Source organism: Lasioglossum baleicum, chromosome 11 (genome assembly GCF_051020765.1).
Source record: "Lasioglossum baleicum chromosome 11, iyLasBale1, whole genome shotgun sequence".
Lineage (NCBI taxonomy): Eukaryota > Metazoa > Arthropoda > Insecta > Hymenoptera > Halictidae > Lasioglossum > Lasioglossum baleicum.
The window spans coordinates 15,525,768-15,546,243 of record NC_134939.1 but is presented as its reverse complement, the minus strand read 5'-3'; the positions used below and the strand labels follow the sequence as shown (position 1 = coordinate 15,546,243).

Sequence of the window (20,476 nt, the reverse complement as noted above, 5' to 3'; positions counted from 1 at the left end):
ATGTTACATGAATATGAAAGTAATATTTCTCTGGGTCAGAATTGATCCGCGTCATCGTTCGCTGTCCGAGGTTTAATTGATTAACACAGTTAGTACTCATGCATAAATGTGGAACTTTTTGCAAATCCACGTTTCTGCAGACTTCGGGGAACCAAAAATTCTAATAACACTTAATTTTTTCAATAATGGATTCGGCGAAGAATGAATGGGAAAGTAAAACTTTACCAAATTTCGATTGTCTACTATGCTATTGATATATTTATACGCTACAAATATTCGTAACAATGCGTATAAAGACCCGCAGTGGCTCTCGTTAATGTCAATTGTAATAATTCAACAACTACTATCCGTTTCATTAGGTTCGATTAGGATTCATAAAAACGAATGATTTGTTTCATTGGGTTTGATTAACACTCATAGAAACGAATTATTCACTCCATTATAGTCGACAGTGTGTTTGTAAATTTGTCGAATTCGGTAAGCACTGAATCTGTTGCAGAAATTCGTGGACCACGACAATAGTGTGCGTTCAGTGTTACCTGCACACATTCGCTTTTCCTGTATACATATGTATGAGTATGCATGATGTGCGAACGAATACTTAAAACATGCAGAAGAATTACGAATCAATTAAAATGGTTCGAATATGTTGCATCGAATATTCTCACGATTAAACTGCGGATTTTATGAATCACAATTAAGTATTTCAAAACATTTTTAGAAGTAAATAATTTGTTCCTTTCATCTGGGATCTCTCATTATATATATTTTTAGCACAGTAGTTGTTTGGTTTCAGAAATTATGTCTTCCATATTTTATACAATCATAAGAATGGTAATTTAGATTTTATATTTCAACAGACGTCCGCTGCTTACTCGTGAGAACTCCTTTTTTCGTTTACTGCATTAGAATTCAATTATACTCGTAACTGCTCATTTTATTTTTCGAAGTACTTAAAATCAGTTCGAGCATATTGTGTTAAACCTCGATCATACTTATTGTAAGCACCGATTTTGTTTTTCGATGTATGTACTTAAATAGTATTTGAAATTTGAGACTATGTCTTCAGTTTTGATTATACACTATGGAGATTATACATAATTTACTTTACAAATTATAAATAATTTGATTATACATAACTCCGCACACTAAAGTTTGCAAGAGTTTCGAACATTTACATAATCACTTCAAAATGTTTTAATTGCATTACAAGAATTAAAAAGAAAGACTAAAGTCGTTTGAGCAAATAATGAGACTCTCACTGTGTAAGAAGGTTGAGCATAATTACGTTCCAGAAGCAATCTGAAACTTTTGAAAGATAAACTCTGCTTCGTGAATGGATACTATTCCTGGACACTGTGATGGTATTGTGCTCTAATGAATGTATCGAACAAGGGAACAAAGAACAAGTGTGCAGAGTCGGAGAAGGACGCTTTAGTCGCTCGAGGTTGCAATCGTGTAGCCAATTAAAGAATTGATTTGTCTGGCAATACTATTTCGAGGAACGATCATAGATTGTTGAGAATGGAGATTATTTATTCGTATAGACGGGCGACTCAATTTTACTGTTAGGAAATTAATAATAGCCATAATGTCTGTGTCAAATTACAGTATGCTCAATTTATAATCAACTACAAATATCCAATAAATCAATAAGGTTTTCAACCCGTCGAGTGTGACTCGACATCGGAGAAAGGAAAATGTTCTTCCTTTGTTTATTCAAGTCGTATTTTTTAGTTAGAAGCAAATGCGAGTTCCACAAATATAAATTACAGAAAAGTTTGAAAGCTAAATTGTTTAAAATAAGTAGCAGTCACGGAACTGTCCTTTGAAGGGGAGTTGTTGGCATCAAAATTGAAAAACAAATCGGAGTGCAAAGGGTTAACGTGATTAAAATGAAAATCATAGTCGCAAAGCTGTCTTGAGCGACAAAAAATCTCTTCTCCGAAAACGTACTTATTTTTCGGTGTTGTCGAAAGTGGTCTGCAATTACAGAGAATTGCATCCCGAAGTGTCTTAAATATAATATGTATATAGAATAAGGTACCTATCGTGCAGGTTAGTCGTACTCAGAGTCGCCAGATTAAGACTTGTGTCCCCACTCTGCCTTCTCCTTCTGCGGCGCTATTCCCCCACGCTTCCGCCACGTCACGTCACGTGACTAACTCACGGTACTGGCAGAGAGAGAGAGAGAGAGGGTAACTTTTTCCCCTCAATTCGAGTCAATTCCCCTTATCTTGCGACTCTGGTCCTACCGGATATACATACATATAGTGACTTCCATTAATATTCGGACGTTCTAAAACAAAAAACGATAACTTTTTTAATATTAGAATATTCGATTTGAACTTTTCTGAGGAGTAAGAACAATTAGTTTACTACATGATGTCAAAAGTAGCAAACCAATTGTTCTAATTTCTCAAACAGGTTCAAATCGTGTGGTTCAAGATTAAGGTTATCGTCTTTTTGAGAGTGTCCGAATATTAGCGGGAGTCACTATATGTATATTTTCAACAATCGAATATAATTTACTTAAAAAACACGGCCGTTCTCGATTCCACTTGTACCTCGATTCCACCGTATATTTTTCTTGACATCAGTTGTTACCCTGACTATCATTTCTGTTTTTCACATATTGTAATTGACATGTTTTTAGGCGAATAATTTTTTGACTAGGACATAAGAAACGTGTAAAGCGTCTTTTATTTACCGATGTGTCCATAGAGTTACTGAAACGAATTTTGCATTGCTCAAATTTCTTTTTTTTTTATAAAATATGACGGAAATCGTGTTTTCTTTATCTTTCTCATTGTATGTACTCTTGGATTTAGAAATGTTATACCATGTACTAATTTATATGAACAAAATGATATTGTACGAAGTAATATATCAATAATAAATATATTACACATTTTCAATTAAACGAGAATGCCGATGTAATACCCGATATACATATGTATACTCGGCTTTCTCTCCTTGATAATCAATTAAAGTAATCAGTCAGAGTCGTCGGATTAACCCTTTGCACTCCGAAATATTTTTCGATCACTAGACTGCGGATCTTTATGCAAAATAAAAAATGTTTGCATTGATTGCAAGAGACAAGAGCTGAATAAAAATTTCATTCTTCTTTTAATTATCTTATTAAGATGAAACTCATACACTGGTGGCCTTTTTAATATTCCCTCTCTTGAAATTGTACGTAACCATTTTTGTCATAAATGCATAAAATCCGCAGTCTATCACTGTGTAACACAAATGTCGAGTCACTTTTTAGAACGCAGTTGAAGTTTACAAAATCATATCTAGACAGCGGATCTTTATGCAAAATAAAAATATTCTGTCTGCATTATAACAAAGTGGCGCGAATTAGAAATTTATTTTCTTTCAAAATATGTTTAATAGGTTCAAAAGAATACTATATATACAGTATTTTTAAAATCTAATGTTACTACTCGTTTCTGCCATGAATGCATAAAATCCGCTGTCTAATGGTAGCACATGCTGGGAAAGATACATTTTGACAGTAGCTATAACATCGTAGCAATTGTGTGCGAAAGGGTTACAGGAAGCAGTCATGAATAATGTTTTACAGAATCATAATTGTGGGAACCCTGGAGCTGTTCAATATCTTTGATTTCGTATGCACAGTTGTCAGACATTATTGCTTTGCGATGTCGGATTTCATAAGGAATTTCTGATTCTTTTAATTTGCGTAATTAAACCATTAACTCTGCAGACTGCAGATACTTTGTTCCCTCGATATTTCTAATAGCTTATGCTATAGCACTTCAAAAGGATTGAATGAATCAATTTGGCGTACTTATTTTTCGTCGATCCTCAAACGGAATATCTAACGAGGTCTGCGCCGCGTGATCGATGAAGATATCTCTCATGAAATGTACGGAGCTCAGTTTTTGAACAGAAATAATCAGGACAGGATCAAAATGGAGAGAATGGAAAGTTCCCAGTACGAGTGTCTAAAATTCAATAAGTATTTCTTGTGCTCGATAGGACAGTGGCCTTTTCAATCACCGCTGGAGAAGTTTTTAATCGGAGTAGTGTTTGTGCCAATGATTTTAACCCAAACAATGTTTCAGGTATCGTAATTTTCTAATGTTCCGCGCTGAAAATGTTCAGTTTCTTCGTGTACTATAATAGACGGAGTTCCCTTACAATTAGTGCCGGACGGTTTTTCTTAAATAAAGGAAAAGAATATAATACTTTGATTTATTTAGTGTACGTTGATTATAAATTAACAATATTGAGAAACCAAAGTAGTAATCATGTTCTCCTAATACTTGTCTGACTTGTCGTTGACTTATACTACTGAATTTCGAATACCTCCTTCAATATCATGCTCTCCTAATACAAAGATCGATTTTGCGAAAAATTTTCGAAAATTGAGTTTTGTATTAGGAGAACATGATGTCCAAGGAGGTATTCGAAATTCAGTAGTATAAGTCAACGACAAGTCAGACGGTCGAAAATTTTCGAAAATCTCGAAAATTGAGTTTTGTATTAGGAGAACATGATAGCGCAGGAGGTGGCACGAAATTCAGTAGTATAAGTCAACGACAAGTCAGACGGTCGAAAATTGGCGAAAATTTTCGAAAATCTCGAAAATTGAACTTTGTATTAGGAGAACATGATAGCGCAGGAGGTGGCACGAAATTCAGTAGTATAAGTCAACGACAAGTCAGACGGTCGAAAATTTTCGAAAATCTCGAAAATTGAGTTTTGTATTAGGAGAACATGATAGCGCAGGAGGTGGCACGAAATTCAGTAGTATAAGTCAACGACAAATCAGACGGTCGAAAATTTTCGAAAATCTCGAAAATTGAGTTTTGTATTAGGAGAACATGATAGCGCAGGAGGTGGCACGAAATTCAGTAGTATAAGTCAACGACAAGTCAGACGGTCGAAAATTGGCGAAAATTTTCGAAAATCTCGAAAATTGAACTTTGTATTAGGAGAACATGATAGCGCAGGAGGTGGCACGAAATTCAGTAGTATAAGTCAACGACAAGTCAGACGGTCGAAAATTTTCGAAAATCTCGAAAATTGAGTTTTGTATTAGGAGAACATGATAGCGCAGGAGGTGGCACGAAATTCAGTAGTATAAGTCAACGACAAATCAGACGGTCGAAAATTTTCGAAAATCTCGAAAATTGAGTTTTGTATTAGGAGAACATGATAGCGCAGGAGGTGGCACGAAATTCAGTAGTATAAGTCAACGACAAGTCAGACGGTCGAAATTGGCGAAAATTTTCGAAAATCTCGAAAATTGAACTTTGTATTAGGAGAACATGATGTCCAAGGAGGTATTCGAAATTCAGTAGTATAAGTCAACGACAAGTCAGACGGTCGAAATTGGCGAAAATTTTCGAAAATCTCGCAAATTGAACTTTGTATTAGGAGAACATGATGTCCAAGGAGGTATTCGAAATTCAGTAGTATAAGTCAACGACAAGTCAGACGGTCGAAAATGTTCGAAAATCTCGAAAATTGAGTTTTGTATTAGGAGAACATGATAGCGCAGGAGGTGGCACGAAATTCAGTAGTATAAGTCAACGACAAGTCAGACGGTCGAAATTGGCGAAAATTTTCGAAAATCTCGAAAATTGAACTTTGTATTAGGAGAACATGATGTCCAAGGAGGTATTCGAAATTCAGTAGTATAAGTCAACGACAAGTCAGACGGTCGAAAATTTTCGAAAATCTCGAAAATTGAGTTTTGTATTAGGAGGACATGATAGCGCAGGAGGTGGCACACGAAATTCAGTAGTATAAGAGAACCACAAATCAGACGGCCGAAAATGTTTAGAAAATTCACTCGTGTGACGCAACGACAAGTCGGAAGTTTGGGAATAATTGGTGATTCAATAAATACATTCACAGATACGTTGTTTTACTACTTTGTCTTTATTTATTCTTTGTGGATTCATACATAAAATATTTGTTTTGTACACGTACATAACTTATATTCTTGACATTTATAACACGAATGTTGACTTGCTCAAAGTGGGGTCTCCTAATCGCGTCTGGATGCTGTGTTTTGCGATCCTGGGGCCTCTTCGTTGTACCACCGACGAGGTCACGTTGATGGCCTTCTGTTTCTTACTCCAGCCAGAATACATCCTAAAGGGCATAAGAAAACAACGAATTAATCGAGTGACACGATGTCCCATAATACTGAGCAGTCTTTTAACTGTATCTCGTCGGTGGTTATACTTCGTCAGAATTGTAAGCAATGTCGGTACTGTAATTAGAGTCTTGTAGATAAGATTGTTTGTCTACCAGTTTGAACGTTTTATCACAGATAGCGCCACAGGTAATGCAAAGGAGGCATTATAGCAAAAGATTCTTACCAGTATTTGTATAGTATGCAATAGTAGGACCAGAGAACTAAAATAGTTGAGAAAAAAAGAGTCGTAATTTTTCAAAAAATGCATTCTCTTAAAACTTAAAAATGTTAATCTCTCTATTATTGATTTTAACAGCATTGCGCTTGTTGTGAACATTTACAAAAAATATTATCAAAATATTTGAATCATTACAGAATTTATAGGACTGAATTATAGTAACTACATATCAGTTTACTATATTTTTAATCGCATTAGTAGCGATTCACACCGACATACCCGAGCCGAGATTACATTACTACAGTAGAGGGGATATTTTTTTTTGCGTTTATCGTGTACGACCTTTCTGCGTTTATAGAGGATTTACTGTATCAGGTTGTCCCAAAGGTTGGTTTTCGATTCATGCACATAATGCAAATTCATGTTAGGAAGTACTAAAACATTAACATAAAGATTATGGCATTGTTCGTATTTATTTAGCTACATTGAAGGAACACATTCCGAAAGAAACTTTTGGGACAACCTAATACATACTTGTACTTAAAAATGTTCTTACAATTTCTACGACTGCTTACTGAAATTGACAAAATAATTACCTTTTCAGATGGGCGGTATGATAACTGCGTACAACGCTGACGACATCGATGCGTTCACGGAAGGTTTCGCTCCTCTCATCATTAGCTTCATGTGTCTCATGAAGTATATCAATTTTTTTAATCGTACGGCGGTATGTTCGTTGTATTTCGCTGTGAGTCATTTTAAACGATTATCTGAAACCAATGGAAATCGTCATTCAACACAGATGAAGGATCTTTTATGCATAATGCAAGATGATTGGAGGACTTATATGAAAACGAGAGAAGACTATGATATTTTACGTAGGCATTGCACACAGGCCAGAAAAGTTACATTTACGTATGCAGGTAAAGTTGTTGCAAATTTACGGAACGCTACACTAGTATAGTCTTCCCTCGCATAGTGTGAATTTCGTCTCTACTTCTTGGACTCGGATAGTCAGCTATGTATGTAGTGGGACTCGTGAACAATATCAAGATAATTTAGTACTGATAATTTAGTTACTGAAACTGGAAAATTAAAATTTCTTACAGTGATCACCAGGCTGCGGATTTTATGCATTTATGACAAAACTTTAAGCACCATTTAAAGCAGTGGACATATTACAAAGATTTAAAGACATCAGCGTATTCGATTCAGTTTAATTAGATAATTAAACGAAGAAAGAAATGTTTATCTCGCTGTTGTGTCTTGCAATCAGTACAAACAAGTTTATTTTGCATAAAGATCCGCAGTCTAGCGATTAATATTTCAATTTTATCCCACGAAGGCCAATAAAAATCGATTTATTTAAACATACTAAGTGAGAATGAACATCAAACTTGGATCAAGTATTATATGCTTGAAATGAATGATTATGAGCATGTAAAATGATGCTGTAAAAGAATTGTTGAAAAATCCAAGAAACTAGACGTGGCCGTTATTAAAACTATTGTTTAATATTTTTAATATGTTGGTAACAGCAACTATATACGGATGCATGGTGCCGTTTATGATATTGCCAACGGTATTGACAGCGATTAGTAAATTACACGCCATCAATGGAACGTACGAGCAACAAATGATGTTCCGTATAGAATATTTATTGAACACGGAGAAATATTATTATCCTATTGTGGTACACAACTATATTGGTACCTTGGCGTTCATTGGGATCGTTGTGGCTTGCGACACTATGGTAGTACAATTCATTCGCCATGAGTGCGGACTTTGTGAAATTCTGGGGTAATTCTGCAATAACTCGCTGGGCTGTGTTTCGTATGCAAATGTTGAACTGAAGTGTAAATAATCGTAATATGCAGGGTTTCTCAAAACTCCTTCAACATCCGGAAACGGGAGGTTCCCGAGATCGTTTGAAGCAACATTTTCCTTTGAAGAATAACCACATTTTCTTGATATTGTGAAAGTTTAACGAATTTTCTCAAGGTTAAAAAACGTTCGTACCATAATCTCCCTATTTTTCCCATATTCTGCCAAGTTTCAGCTTTAATTTAAAAAAAATTTCATCGCTCTACCTCATTTCTATCGAAAGTTCTTTGATTTTGAATCGAGTTTGGTCGAAAGTTCCCACTGTGCGGCGTACTAGCCTCTCCGACGGGCAACATGCAGCCGAATATTGCAAAACTATTGCTCGGAAACGTAAAAGAAGGACTTCTGAGGCAAACAGCGCCCTAAATTGATCTTTCATCTAGCGATTTTGACTACTAAAAAGCCCCGTCTTTGCATTATCGAGAAATCAGAAGTGGAATCCCGGACCGTTGCAATCCTCGCGTACGTATACGTGATCTAGCGGTGCGCGAGTGTTCACGCGCGAGCGTCGTCTGCTGGAAACGAAAAACACGGACCAATCAGAGCGCGACCTAGACGCGTGTTGGCACAGTCGTGGTTTTTCGTTAATATCTCCTTAACAAAGCCGCGGTCGTCATTTTTGCAAAGGAAAATGTCGCCTCGAATGATCTCAGGAACCTCCCACTTTCGGTTGTTGAAGGAATTTTGAGACACCCTGTGTTACAATCGTAAAAAAACAGAACTGTGAAAGTACACATCTAATTTTCTCGTAAATTTACCATTTGTTTAGACGTCGACTACAGCATCTCGTGGAAAGCAATAGTCTGGATATAGAATTATATCCGGCGAGACAGAAAGACGATGCCTACGAAACGTTAAAAACATGCGCCATGTTGCACAAACACATAATTAAGTTAGTATCGATTTCTTTCGGCTTTCTTGTGATCGAAACTCACATTATATATGTACATGTATACGTGTAGCGGTGCAATCCGAACTTGTTCTAACTAAAACGAAAATATTGAAGATTTGCTAACACACTCGAGACCACAAGTTCGGTGCCTTATTTTTTCCAATTAGGATTCAACATGGTCGGCGTGAGCTTCACTCAGTTTCAGGTTGGTCTCGTCATCTCGTGAGAACTGAATTAACAAATTTCTATTTCCAGCGACTCTACAGTGTGTTTCCCGTTGATTTCTTTTTACAACTAGGCAATTGTGAATTTAAGCACTCCGAGCAAGAGTTTCAGATTTGCTTCGTTTACCTGTTGTTTATTGAACATCTTGCTGCAGATGAGCCTGCCAGGACAACACCTTACGGACTACACTGAGCGTATCTATGATCATATGTAAGGAATTCGTAAAAGATATAAAAATAAAGATATTGATTCATTTCTGTGTCGTCCCAAGGTTCATCTTGCGCCCCACTGTCGAAATCACTGCCATCTCCTGATAGACGATCAGTATTTTAAGCTATTAGTATTTTAAGAAGTTCACATGGAAATACAGGGTGCCCCAAAATTCCTTCAACAGCCGGAAATGATCTCAGAAACCCGCACTTCCGGCTGTTGAAGGAATTTTGGGACACCCTGTATATATATATACACGTATTTGCAGAACTGCGAGCAACTGGTATCAATTATCTATCGATGGCAGGAAACTTCTACATATTATGTTGACAAAAAGTATAAAACCTATACAACTGACGGCAGGCAAGATCTACACTTTCAATTTAATGAACTTCAGTTCGGTAAGATATGGTTCTTTTTATAATACTACGTATAATGATTACACTCTGTCCAACACTAAAAATGTTTCCAATATACTGTTGGGTGGATCTTATAGAGTTTTTTGCGCTGACTCCGAATCATGATGCGGAATTCAGTCCAATCGTTTAATCAAGTCTAAATTAACCCTTAGCACTCGAGTGGCGACTCTGAGGCGCCATTAAAAATTGCAAAATATTGTTTACATTATTAGATGTGTACGTATCTAATCAATTACTGAACATTTAAGTATTTCATAAGGTATAATATCAATTTCATATCCATCAAATTTAAAATTTCATAAAAAATCACAATATTTTAGGTCGGAAGAAATGTTTAATTTTCGAGTTAAAAAAAGCTCCGAGAGTGCAAAGGGTTAAAATATTCGCTAAAATATTTAATTATACTTACTATTTTTCAAGGTTCTGAAAACGTCGTTTTCCTACTGCATGGTACTGTGCTCCTTTTCATAATTATCAATAAATAAATGAGGAGATCGGTGTTTCCTAGTTGAATAAGGACGTGTACAAAACCAAGTGGATTTATGTGAACGGACCTGCACTGTAACGCCGAACAAACATTTATATGATTACAATAAAACAAGGCAATTCTCAATGTTTCAGTATTTTTACTTTTTATCGGGATATGATGCAAGTTTTTTATTATATGTGCGTGTACAGGGTGGTCCACGCAATTTGTTCAGCTATTAAAATAGCTCCGAGTGCAAAGGGTTAACACTAAAGCTACCATTGCCGGTCAAAAATGACCGGTCTTGCATTCTTAATTTTATAATTATTGACATTATGACGTTGCTTGCATGGAAAATGATTCGATAAATTTCTTTATCCAAATGCATATTGCACTAAATCTAAATAAATAGAGCCTTGTCATTTTTATCAGCTAAAACATTTTAATAATTTTCCGTTCCCGGTAGTTTTAGTGTTAAAAAAACGTTAAGCTTCCAATTCTTTTAGCAACTAGAAACAATTTACGAGATCAAACAAATGTTTGAAGCACAGCAATTCGACGAGCGTATAAGTATTTTAAAATCCACAGATCTTATTCTCATAGCTCGGAATTTTCTCTGTACCTTGTGTCGCATGAACAAAAGATAGAAAATTTGATGTTCCACGTTGTCCGAATCGCATCATACGTCTGTCGCGCCATATGGTTCCTGAGGGTTGATTCCTTTCCGAGAGAAATAGGTTGTCGACGCAGAAAACAGCAACACCGATCTATCACACTCGGCACGTGTCCCACCCCCACCCGGGCTTAATTGATTTCTGGTCCCCCGTGCCCATTGAAGAAGTCATTCGAAAGCCGATAAAAACTTGTTAACGCTCGTCACAGTGCACGGTGTTATTCGTCAAGAACCAATTTCAATCGATGAAGGGAGAAATAATATTTCCAGGGTCATAGGGCATGGAATGAATGGCCTGCTAATTGGTTTTGTCTCAATTTATACCTATCAAATTTGTTCGGCGACTTCTGGCAGGAATCAGGAGGAAACCAATTATTACTTCCCGCTGACCACTTCGGTGATTGTGAAAACTATACTGTGATATTCGAATACGAAATTATTTAATCTGGTGTAACCGTTCGTGACAAAAGAATTGGAACTATTTATGCCAAGTTCCTTTTTAATATCATCATTATTATTAAAAGTGGTAAAAAGACCGAAAATCATGAAAAATTGCAATTTTTACCACTTTTGATCGTTTATAATTTGTAAACCAATCAACCAATTCCAATGAAATTTTCAGAACGTATATATAATTCACACGTATTTGCAAAACACATGTTTTAAATTTTCGTTACTAGCCCAGCTAAAAAAGTTCTAAAAGTTACAACTAAAAATTAATTTTTACTAAAATCGTTTGGTCCATTCATAAAAATGTTTTTCTGATTTAAAGTCTGTGAAATTGAGAAAGAAAGTGGCCTAATTGACACATTTGCAAATCTACAACAACATTTCAGTCACAGGTATGAAATAACTAGACTGCGGGTCTTTACGCATTTATAGCAAAATTAAGTATATGAAAATCGAAGTTGTCGAAAAATTTGAAAAATTGAAGATGTCAATATATAATTTCTCCTCTATTAAGATCATTACGATGTAACATTAACAAGTAACAGTCAATGTAGTTTCTATTTCTAGCAATCGATGTAGAAAATTTTCATTTTGCATAAAGATTCGCATTCTAGAAACAAATAATAAACCTATTACATGTTCTTAAATGTCATTTGATCCACACGGATAAAAGAAAGACTTAAATTGAAATAATCCGTTGATGTATTCGAGAAACACCTCCCATCGCTGATTAGCAAGTTTATTGCATCTTCCTGAAGTTAACGGTCTCCTAGGAGGGACGGTGTCTTCACGTCTGAGTGCTTCCGAGACAGTTTTTTTCCCCCCATAGTCGGTACTCTTTATCCTGCAATCTCCTGCACTCGGCGGGGTAACACCTTGCAGTTCCTTTCGTCATGCGCCCCAGTTGCTCGTTGGCGCAGGGCACGCGCCGTGCCGCACCGCGTCGGCCCGATAGGCCCACTGGGCCCAACAGCCCCTTCCTCACGGACCTAGATCCCGCTGCAAGATGGCTATCTCTAATTATCTCAAGGCGATTCGCCTCGAGCTGTGACCGTTGTATTCTGTCGATTTTTCTCCTGCTTTGCCGAAAGCTTTGACACGCACAGAAAAAAATGGACGTCATTTACTAAACTAATTCTTCTAGCCATACAGAAAAGTTAGTCGTTTGGTCCATTCATAAAAAAGTTATTCTGGTTTAGAGTGTGTTGAATCAGTTATGCTCCTTACTGTATGAAACAAATAGCCTTCTGTCTTTTATAAATATTGCTATAATTATTCGTTAACCCACCGACGGTTACTTAATAGTATTTCAAAAGACAAATACAAATAATTAAGAATTTGTCAAGTTATCTCTTTGTGACTTTTGTGGCTATTATGTAAAAAAATTATTAGACTTCTTTCAGCTGCAAATCACAGTCATAGAAACACTATCAGTGAGTAAAGTGTTATTCGCTAACGTGACGTGTACGTGTGTCTGCCTACAAATTCATGGAATGGTTTCGCGACCGGTAGTGTATATCAGTTTCATAGAGAACAATAACATTTTCAGTTGAGAGATCGTTACAATAATGTACTTTATAATTATAACTGTCGCTGTATGAACGTAAAATGCATACATAATAAATACATACATGTGTCTAGAGACATCGATGCACGCGCGAGTGTGCCGTTTCCTCTTTATTTTCACTTCCTCTGTTATTGTTCTCTTACTCGTCGAATAAGATACACATATTACACGCAGTTATTATATTCCGTAGCTTCCATTATAATAGCATCTGTCGTCTCACTGCAGCGAACCGGCGAAACAGAGAAAGTCTGCCGGTGTGTTCTCTGTAAACGAGACAATGGCTGGAAAATTGGTAATTGGAATTAAATTTTCAGCTTGGAGCCGAACACGTCCGTTAGAAAAACTTTTGGAAACTTTATGGTCTCGCCTGCTCAAAACTGGCGGAACACAGCCGTTTCTTTTGTGCGTGAAGAAACGTAGTTTTAGTTTCAATTTTAGTATGTACAACAAAATCTGGTAACAATTAATTTGGTAATTAGACTGCGGACTTTTGTACGAGATAAAAATTGTTTACGTTAATTGCAACATGCAAGAGCTACGTAATCAAAGCTGAAGAAAAGGAAATTGAGATGTATAATCGGGCGCATCTCTCGCACATGGAGATTATCCTATCCACTCGTTAAAGTCACTGGATTTATCAAGCGGTCCGTCGGAATTTCAACGAGGGATGGAACTGTGTCTTGCGGAGAAGTCCGACTTACAACTGCTGTGCCAATTTATGTAATGAACAATCATTTTGGAAATGAAAGAAAACCATGTTCCAGCATTGCAAAATAATCCATTTTAAATCGTACGATTATCGACGTACAAAATCGACGATATTAAATATTATATATATATATATATATATATAATAATAAATTATAAATCCAAGCACAAGTTTCCACTGTTTGTATGTATACCATACAAAGTTGTGGTAATTTATTAATTGACGTTCAATCTACTTTTGATGTACTTTAAATCCATTAGCAGATTTTATTTATTAGAAAAATAATCATAACCACAAGGAAAATAGTAGTGCAAGGGGTTAAACGAACAGGGGGTAGAAACAAACAAACACGGCGTTTTTTTAATTGTAAAAAACGCTAGATGAAAGATCGATCTAGGGCGCTATCTGCTTCAAAAGTCCTATTTTTTCGTTTACGAGGCGTAATTTGCATAGCTACATGCTGCCGAATAATAAAAATTACGCCCTGTAAACGAAAAAAGGACTTTTTAGGGAAATAGCGCCCCAGATCGATCTTTTAGTTACCGTTCTCGACTACTGAAAACCCCCATGTTTATATTCTCGACAAAAGAAGAAGGCGAATCCCGCACCCTAGTAATCCTGGAAACGAGTCAACCGCCTTAAGCCTCTTAACAACGTCCGAGTTTCGTGATTAACTCGTCGTCTCCTCGGTGGAATTTAAATCAACAAGTTACTGGTTCCCGCGGCTCCGTTATCTACATATCAACAGGTACACCTTCCTTTCAGGAAGTGTCCAGCTTCTGTGTACGCGAACAGATAACGCGGCCGGACAGGAAAGGGAAGAAGGAAAAAGCGAGCGTGTGCCGCTGCTGGTGCGGTGGTGGGAAACGTCGGTGGCGGTGTGCCCCGGCACGCTTCTGCCAGGGTAAAGTGGTATTAGACGAAGGGGAGGAGAGGGTAGCTACAGAAGGAGCACGAACTGGCCACCAGGTGCACCTATAGAATGGACATAAAACGAAGTGGGAACCATATGTTGATGTGCTGAAGGACGCACGGCACGCGCCACACTCAAACGCCAGCCTTTAGACCGCGAAGATCGGCGAACTTCTTGCTGTTCCCACTGTTATACTAAACCGATGACATGATCTTCGCATAATATCGATGTGATAGTGAACCAAAATCATTAGAAACTGTTGTGCTCGTTCAATGACTACCCGAATCTCCTGCTCTCTGTGATCGACGACAGAATGAGAGTCTAACATCCGACTTTCGGGACCTGTGATTATCGAGTGTCGTACAGTTGTGCTACTATGTCCAAGATACGGTGAATTCGAAGTTGTCAACTTACAGAGTTCAAGATTGAAGAGCTAGATCTCCAAGAGTTAATGTTCAGAGCAGACGGTTGTATGTCCTTGTTGTATTTGTATGTTTACAACGCCGGTGACGATGTACTCGCACTGACAATTTCGTGGGAGCGTTCGAAGATGTCGGGGAGGATCGTCTGACGAAGCACGACCGACGAAGCAAGTGACCAAATTATGGCTCTGATGACGAACCCGCACGACTACCCGGTGACCACCGCGATGATAACCAGTTACTCGGGCACGAGAGCCTACGACTCTTTGTACCCGTCGCCGTACAATTCCCCGAACTACGATTCCGTGAAAATCCCATACTCCGAGAGCTTCGGGCACAAGTGTGAGCACACCCCGCGAAAAGAATCGGACCCGATCGGCTACGAAAACGACGTAGCCCTGAAATATTCGAGAACCCCAGACTCGTACGACAGGACTTCTTTCGGTGTGTTGACACCTATGACGCCTCAAAGGTAAGCATGAATTTCGATAATCGAGACTCTGTTCGTTTTCGCCGCGATTCGCCACGTTATACAAAGCCTAACGCACGTTCTCGCCTTTCGTGTGATGTTATCTCGTAAGTTCTTTTTTTTTTCGATGCACTAATTTCGTTACGGGTGGATGTTGCATTTGTGACGAGAGAAGGCAGGATGAATTGCTCCTAATGGCATATATTAGCTGGTATTGCGGTTCGGGGATGCTCATGAAAGTCCCATTCAATTTCAACAGGTACGAACCGCAGCACGCGATAAGTCACACGGTTTCACCCAGGTCGACGCTACACGAAGAGAACTCCGTTGAATACGCCCCGGCGGCTTATTGCTACGAGACACCACCGCAGGAACAAAAATTTCAGATCCTTGAAAAGAGCGAGTCGATGCAGATGATCGCCGAGCCCAGGAGGACTTGTTGGGAACCTGTTACGTCCGCGCAGGTGAGCTAGAACACGAGCAATCGCGATTTTGCGATTCTTCAGTGTTGAGAGGAGCACAGTGGGTCGCTTCTATAAAATTGACGGAGCTAATTAACGCATTACCGACCGGTGATTATTGCATTATCGTGAAAAATCTGTGGTACATGGCTAAACACTTTTCAATGGAACCTTTAATAGCAACAGCAATTTTCAGTGTGAACTAGCAAGTCACACTCAATGACGTCATCTGATAGTTTCATTTATGTTTTCTTTTTTTTGTAAAGTGTTTAAGAAGGAAAGGTGACAAGTGGTGCGTGGTAGGTTAGCGTTAAAATCGAATCCGTTGCCTGTTTTTAGAAACAAATATCACCTACGAATAGTCCACGGCGCGGAAGACGACGATCGAGGGATGTGCCACCGTCACCAAGCGTCTTGAAGCGTCGACGCCTCGCAGCAAACGCGAGAGAGAGACGTCGTATGAATGGTTTAAACGACGCCTTTGACAAGCTAAGGGAAGTTGTCCCCAGCCTGGGAGCCGATCACAAGCTCAGCAAATTTGAGACCTTGCAAATGGCGCAAACGTATATCGCGGCGTTGTGCGATCTTCTCCAGAGGCACGATGGAAAATGGCAATAACAAAGTGAGGAGGAAATGTTGTAACGGTAGGAAAAAATAATTATTCATTAATTCAGCTGTATATCTGCGACAGCGTCGCCACATCAAAACTTTTGTCCACACTCTACCTTCCCCTTCTACGGTGCTGTTCCTCACTCTACCTTCTTCTTTTTCTTCTTCTTCTTCTTCTACTTCGCTCGCTTCGACTCTGTCGTGTGTGTGTCCGGTATTGACAGAGAGGGGGTTACTTGGTCACAAACACACACACACACACATACACTGATCTGTGAACTCAAAATATCGCATTTCTTACCGACACCAGTTATTTCATTAATCGCTAAACGAATTTTATTTGTCGAAAGATGGTTGACGACGTCACTCGAATATTATAACCACAAATTCACAATATAAGAACCTGGATTTCTGTAAAAAAATGTTGTAATTTGATAATGATATTCAGGAGGCGCGAATATAATTTGTAGTCTGTATAAAAAATATTTTCCTTGTGGAAAATACAATATCAGAATTTGGCGGGCTTAGTATTTTCAAAAATTATGCCAGCAAGACGTATTAGTAAAATTTGACTAGTTCTTGCCTGTTCAATGTGAAAGTTTGTAACACGTATTTAAATAATTAATAATTAAGATATCAATTTAAGCCGCTACCAGGAAAGTACGTTTGTTGAATAAACTGATAAACACAATTCGTAAAAACGTAATGATGAAGAAAGGATTTTGAAAATAGATTTTAAAATAGCACTTCTTATATCGTTTATATTAATTCTACTTTTGTAAGAAACGTGACATAATTGAAACGGCAGCATAATATAAAATGGAGGAACTAGGACTGATTTAAGATAGAGCGTAGACTGAATTGTATAGTTATGAAAAAACGATCCGTAAGTCATAAATAAGTTGAGATGAAACAATATAATTTAATCGAATATTTACAACAGAATAGCATATTTAACTAGAATTTTTATTAAGACAATTTTCGATCATGTTAATTACTCTTACGTTAAGTGCAAAGTAATTAGTAGCCGAAGGATGTGTACGATGCATTTGCAGTAAAAATATATAGTTCTCTAACACACGATTTAATAGTGCATACTTGAAAATTATACTTAAATGAAAATCTTGAAAAATAAACTTGCAGATTCGCTTTCCTAAATTGACATGTAAAATTGCGGATGATATCATACACATTCGTACTATGCAACAATTACTGAAATCCTTCGTTATCATTAATCATCAAAGACGAAACAAAGAGTAGATACTTAATTTTGTATAAATTATAAGAGCGTAATGTGTACCCACAAATTTAATTTACTTTCGTAATATCATTTAGGATAGGGTCATCGACGAATATTTATGGCAGCATTTACTTTTGTAATATTATATTTAATGTAGAATAATCGATAGAAATATTTATTGTAGGTTATACATATATAGCTAGACAGCGGATCATTATGCAAAATAAAAATTTTAAACCTAAATTTAAACTGGAGTTGAAATAGAAATTTATTTTCTATCTTAACATGTTTAATAGGTTGAAAATATAATATGGTAGCATTTCTAAATTCTTCTAATATTTTTACTGTCTTAAATGACTGTCTTAAAGTAAAATCCGCTGTCTAGTTATAACAAAGCTGATGAAGCAATGAATTTCAAAATGTGAATTAAAATTATGCACTGAAAATTATTTTAATTCTATTATGCTAAAGTGTCGTTTTATATTTAGTGTTTGTATATTTGTATCGTGTGTATAGTCAAGTATAGTGTATGCGTATGTGAGTTGAAATGAAAATGGATCATGTGTAAATTTGTAGTCGTTACTATTAAAAGTGTCAATCGTTTTTCCACGATATACGATCCAAAGATTAAGGACTCTCGATAATATTAAGTCTAGTTTAGGTAGAGCGTTAAATTACTTTTAAATAAGCGCGAATTTTCTTATCCTATTTACCAATACTATACGATATTGCATGGTACTTTCAATCTTTATGTAATACTACTTAACGGAGATTTATTTAATAGAATACTCGAATCAATAAGTGATAGTAGAAATGTAAAAGGATCGTGCCATTAATACTAATATTAATGATTAACTTATTAATACTCTGAATAGTTATTAGGTGCTTTGTGTTAAGTTTGAAAGAAGAATCGTGCGAGATGTTTCCATTTAACGAAATGATTACACATATTTAAATGATGCGTTGTACTTAATTTTAATTTACGTTTATAAAATCTCGATAAGGACGTAACTAGTCAGGAATGTCGCGAAGTTTACAGTAGTCATTTTGTGCCGTCCATTAATACATTATAACAAAGGGCCAAAGAAGAAAATAATTTACAATTGCGATATACTTAGTATGTATCTCGATACGATTATAATTGTGAACAGTCCTCAAACATCGATGTCAATACAGCTTTGTAAAATGTTGTAAATAAAGTATTATTTTATAACTACAATAACGACTGCAGTCTCTCCCCCATTCCCTTCATATACGATACTAAATTTAATTAACTCATGCGCATTTCCATATTTATAATAAAAATACAGTTTTGTAAGGTAAAGTTAAAGGGGCGATATCAGCCGTTGAAAATATTTAAATACTTTCTTATATACATATATACCTTATATTTCTTAAATATTCCTGAAATATTTTTAATTTGTATGTGAGTTAGGAACATCCTATTAAAACCTGATATGGCAAAATGTTTAATAAAGTTTAGCTTTACATATAAATACCTAATAATATATATGTACCATCATATGTATCATATATTTTACATTACTTATGACTTACACTAACGAGCGTAACTGATTCAACACACTTTAAATCAGAATAACTTTTATATGAATGGACCAAACGACTTCAATTTCTCTGTAAGGCTAGAAGAGTGGTTTCCTAACAGCAAAATGACCGTTGAGTATCCTCTCGGTTGGAAAACGACCATTCGGCGACACCCAAACGAAAGAAAGGGGGTGGTGACAGTGATCGGTAACCCTTTTCCATACGCCAAATTGGCAAGGTCCGAGGAAAAACGTTTGTTTCGAAACGCGTGGGCGGACAGCGGCACGTGCCTCACAATAGAGCTCGTTATTATCGGTTTCACGTTATTTTCTTGTCTTTCTCCTTCGTCTAAATCGGAAAGCCAGCATCCAGTCGTAAATAAGGATTCCTTCTAATTCCAGATGTTCGATAATTAGTGATCATTGGACTACGGATTTTATGCATTCATGACGGAAACGATTAATTACTTAAATAGACATATTCTGTTGAAGCAATAGAATAATTTGTATGAATAACATTAGTCGACGAAGTTTACTTTCACAAAAATCAATACATTTCGCAATCAAGTAGCTAGAAAGTTGTTATTGATTAACGTTATTCGCAAAAGCTTTTTGTCGATTGGTTTGGTTATATTGTATTTATTGTTAGTCATATCTTTTTTTATAAATATACGTATAAGTGAAAAGTCTGAAAATAGTGAATACTGAAAATTGAACAGTCTAGTGATTGCCATCAATTAGTTGGAAGCTGAAACTACGGAATGCACCAAGAAATAAGCGAATCCGTGAAGATCACTGTTTCCAACCTTTCACCAGAAACCGGCGTGAAAGATCACAAGCGGCGCAAATTTGACCTGAAATGGATACCGGTTACAATTTCGAAAACTCGACCATTTCTGGTCACGCCCAATGATGGATCCTGTACTCGGTCAAATCCGTCCCACGAATTCTTCGAACC

The 20,476-nt window shown here is 36.8% G+C and overlaps 2 protein-coding genes across 2 annotated transcripts; both read left to right on the top strand.

Moving 5' to 3' along the window:
* Window positions 1-112: 112 nt before the first annotated feature.
* On the top strand, window positions 113-11,825 carry LOC143213258 (uncharacterized). The gene is made up of 7 exons (XM_076432936.1): window positions 113-4,100; window positions 6,970-7,288; window positions 7,904-8,166; window positions 9,032-9,141; window positions 9,256-9,346; window positions 9,440-9,576; window positions 9,845-11,825. Exons 1-7 carry the CDS (start codon window positions 3,900-3,902, stop codon window positions 10,098-10,100), a joined length of 1,377 nt encoding a protein of 458 aa, XP_076289051.1. The 5' UTR covers window positions 113-3,899; the 3' UTR covers window positions 10,101-11,825.
* Window positions 11,826-14,507: 2,682 nt separating this feature from the next.
* On the top strand, window positions 14,508-19,179 carry LOC143213545 (uncharacterized). The gene is made up of 3 exons (XM_076433490.1): window positions 14,508-15,667; window positions 15,924-16,128; window positions 16,465-19,179. The coding sequence occupies exons 1-3, from the start codon at window positions 15,378-15,380 to the stop codon at window positions 16,741-16,743; spliced, it is 774 nt and encodes a 257-aa protein (XP_076289605.1). The 5' UTR covers window positions 14,508-15,377; the 3' UTR covers window positions 16,744-19,179.
* Window positions 19,180-20,476: the final 1,297 nt, after the last annotated feature.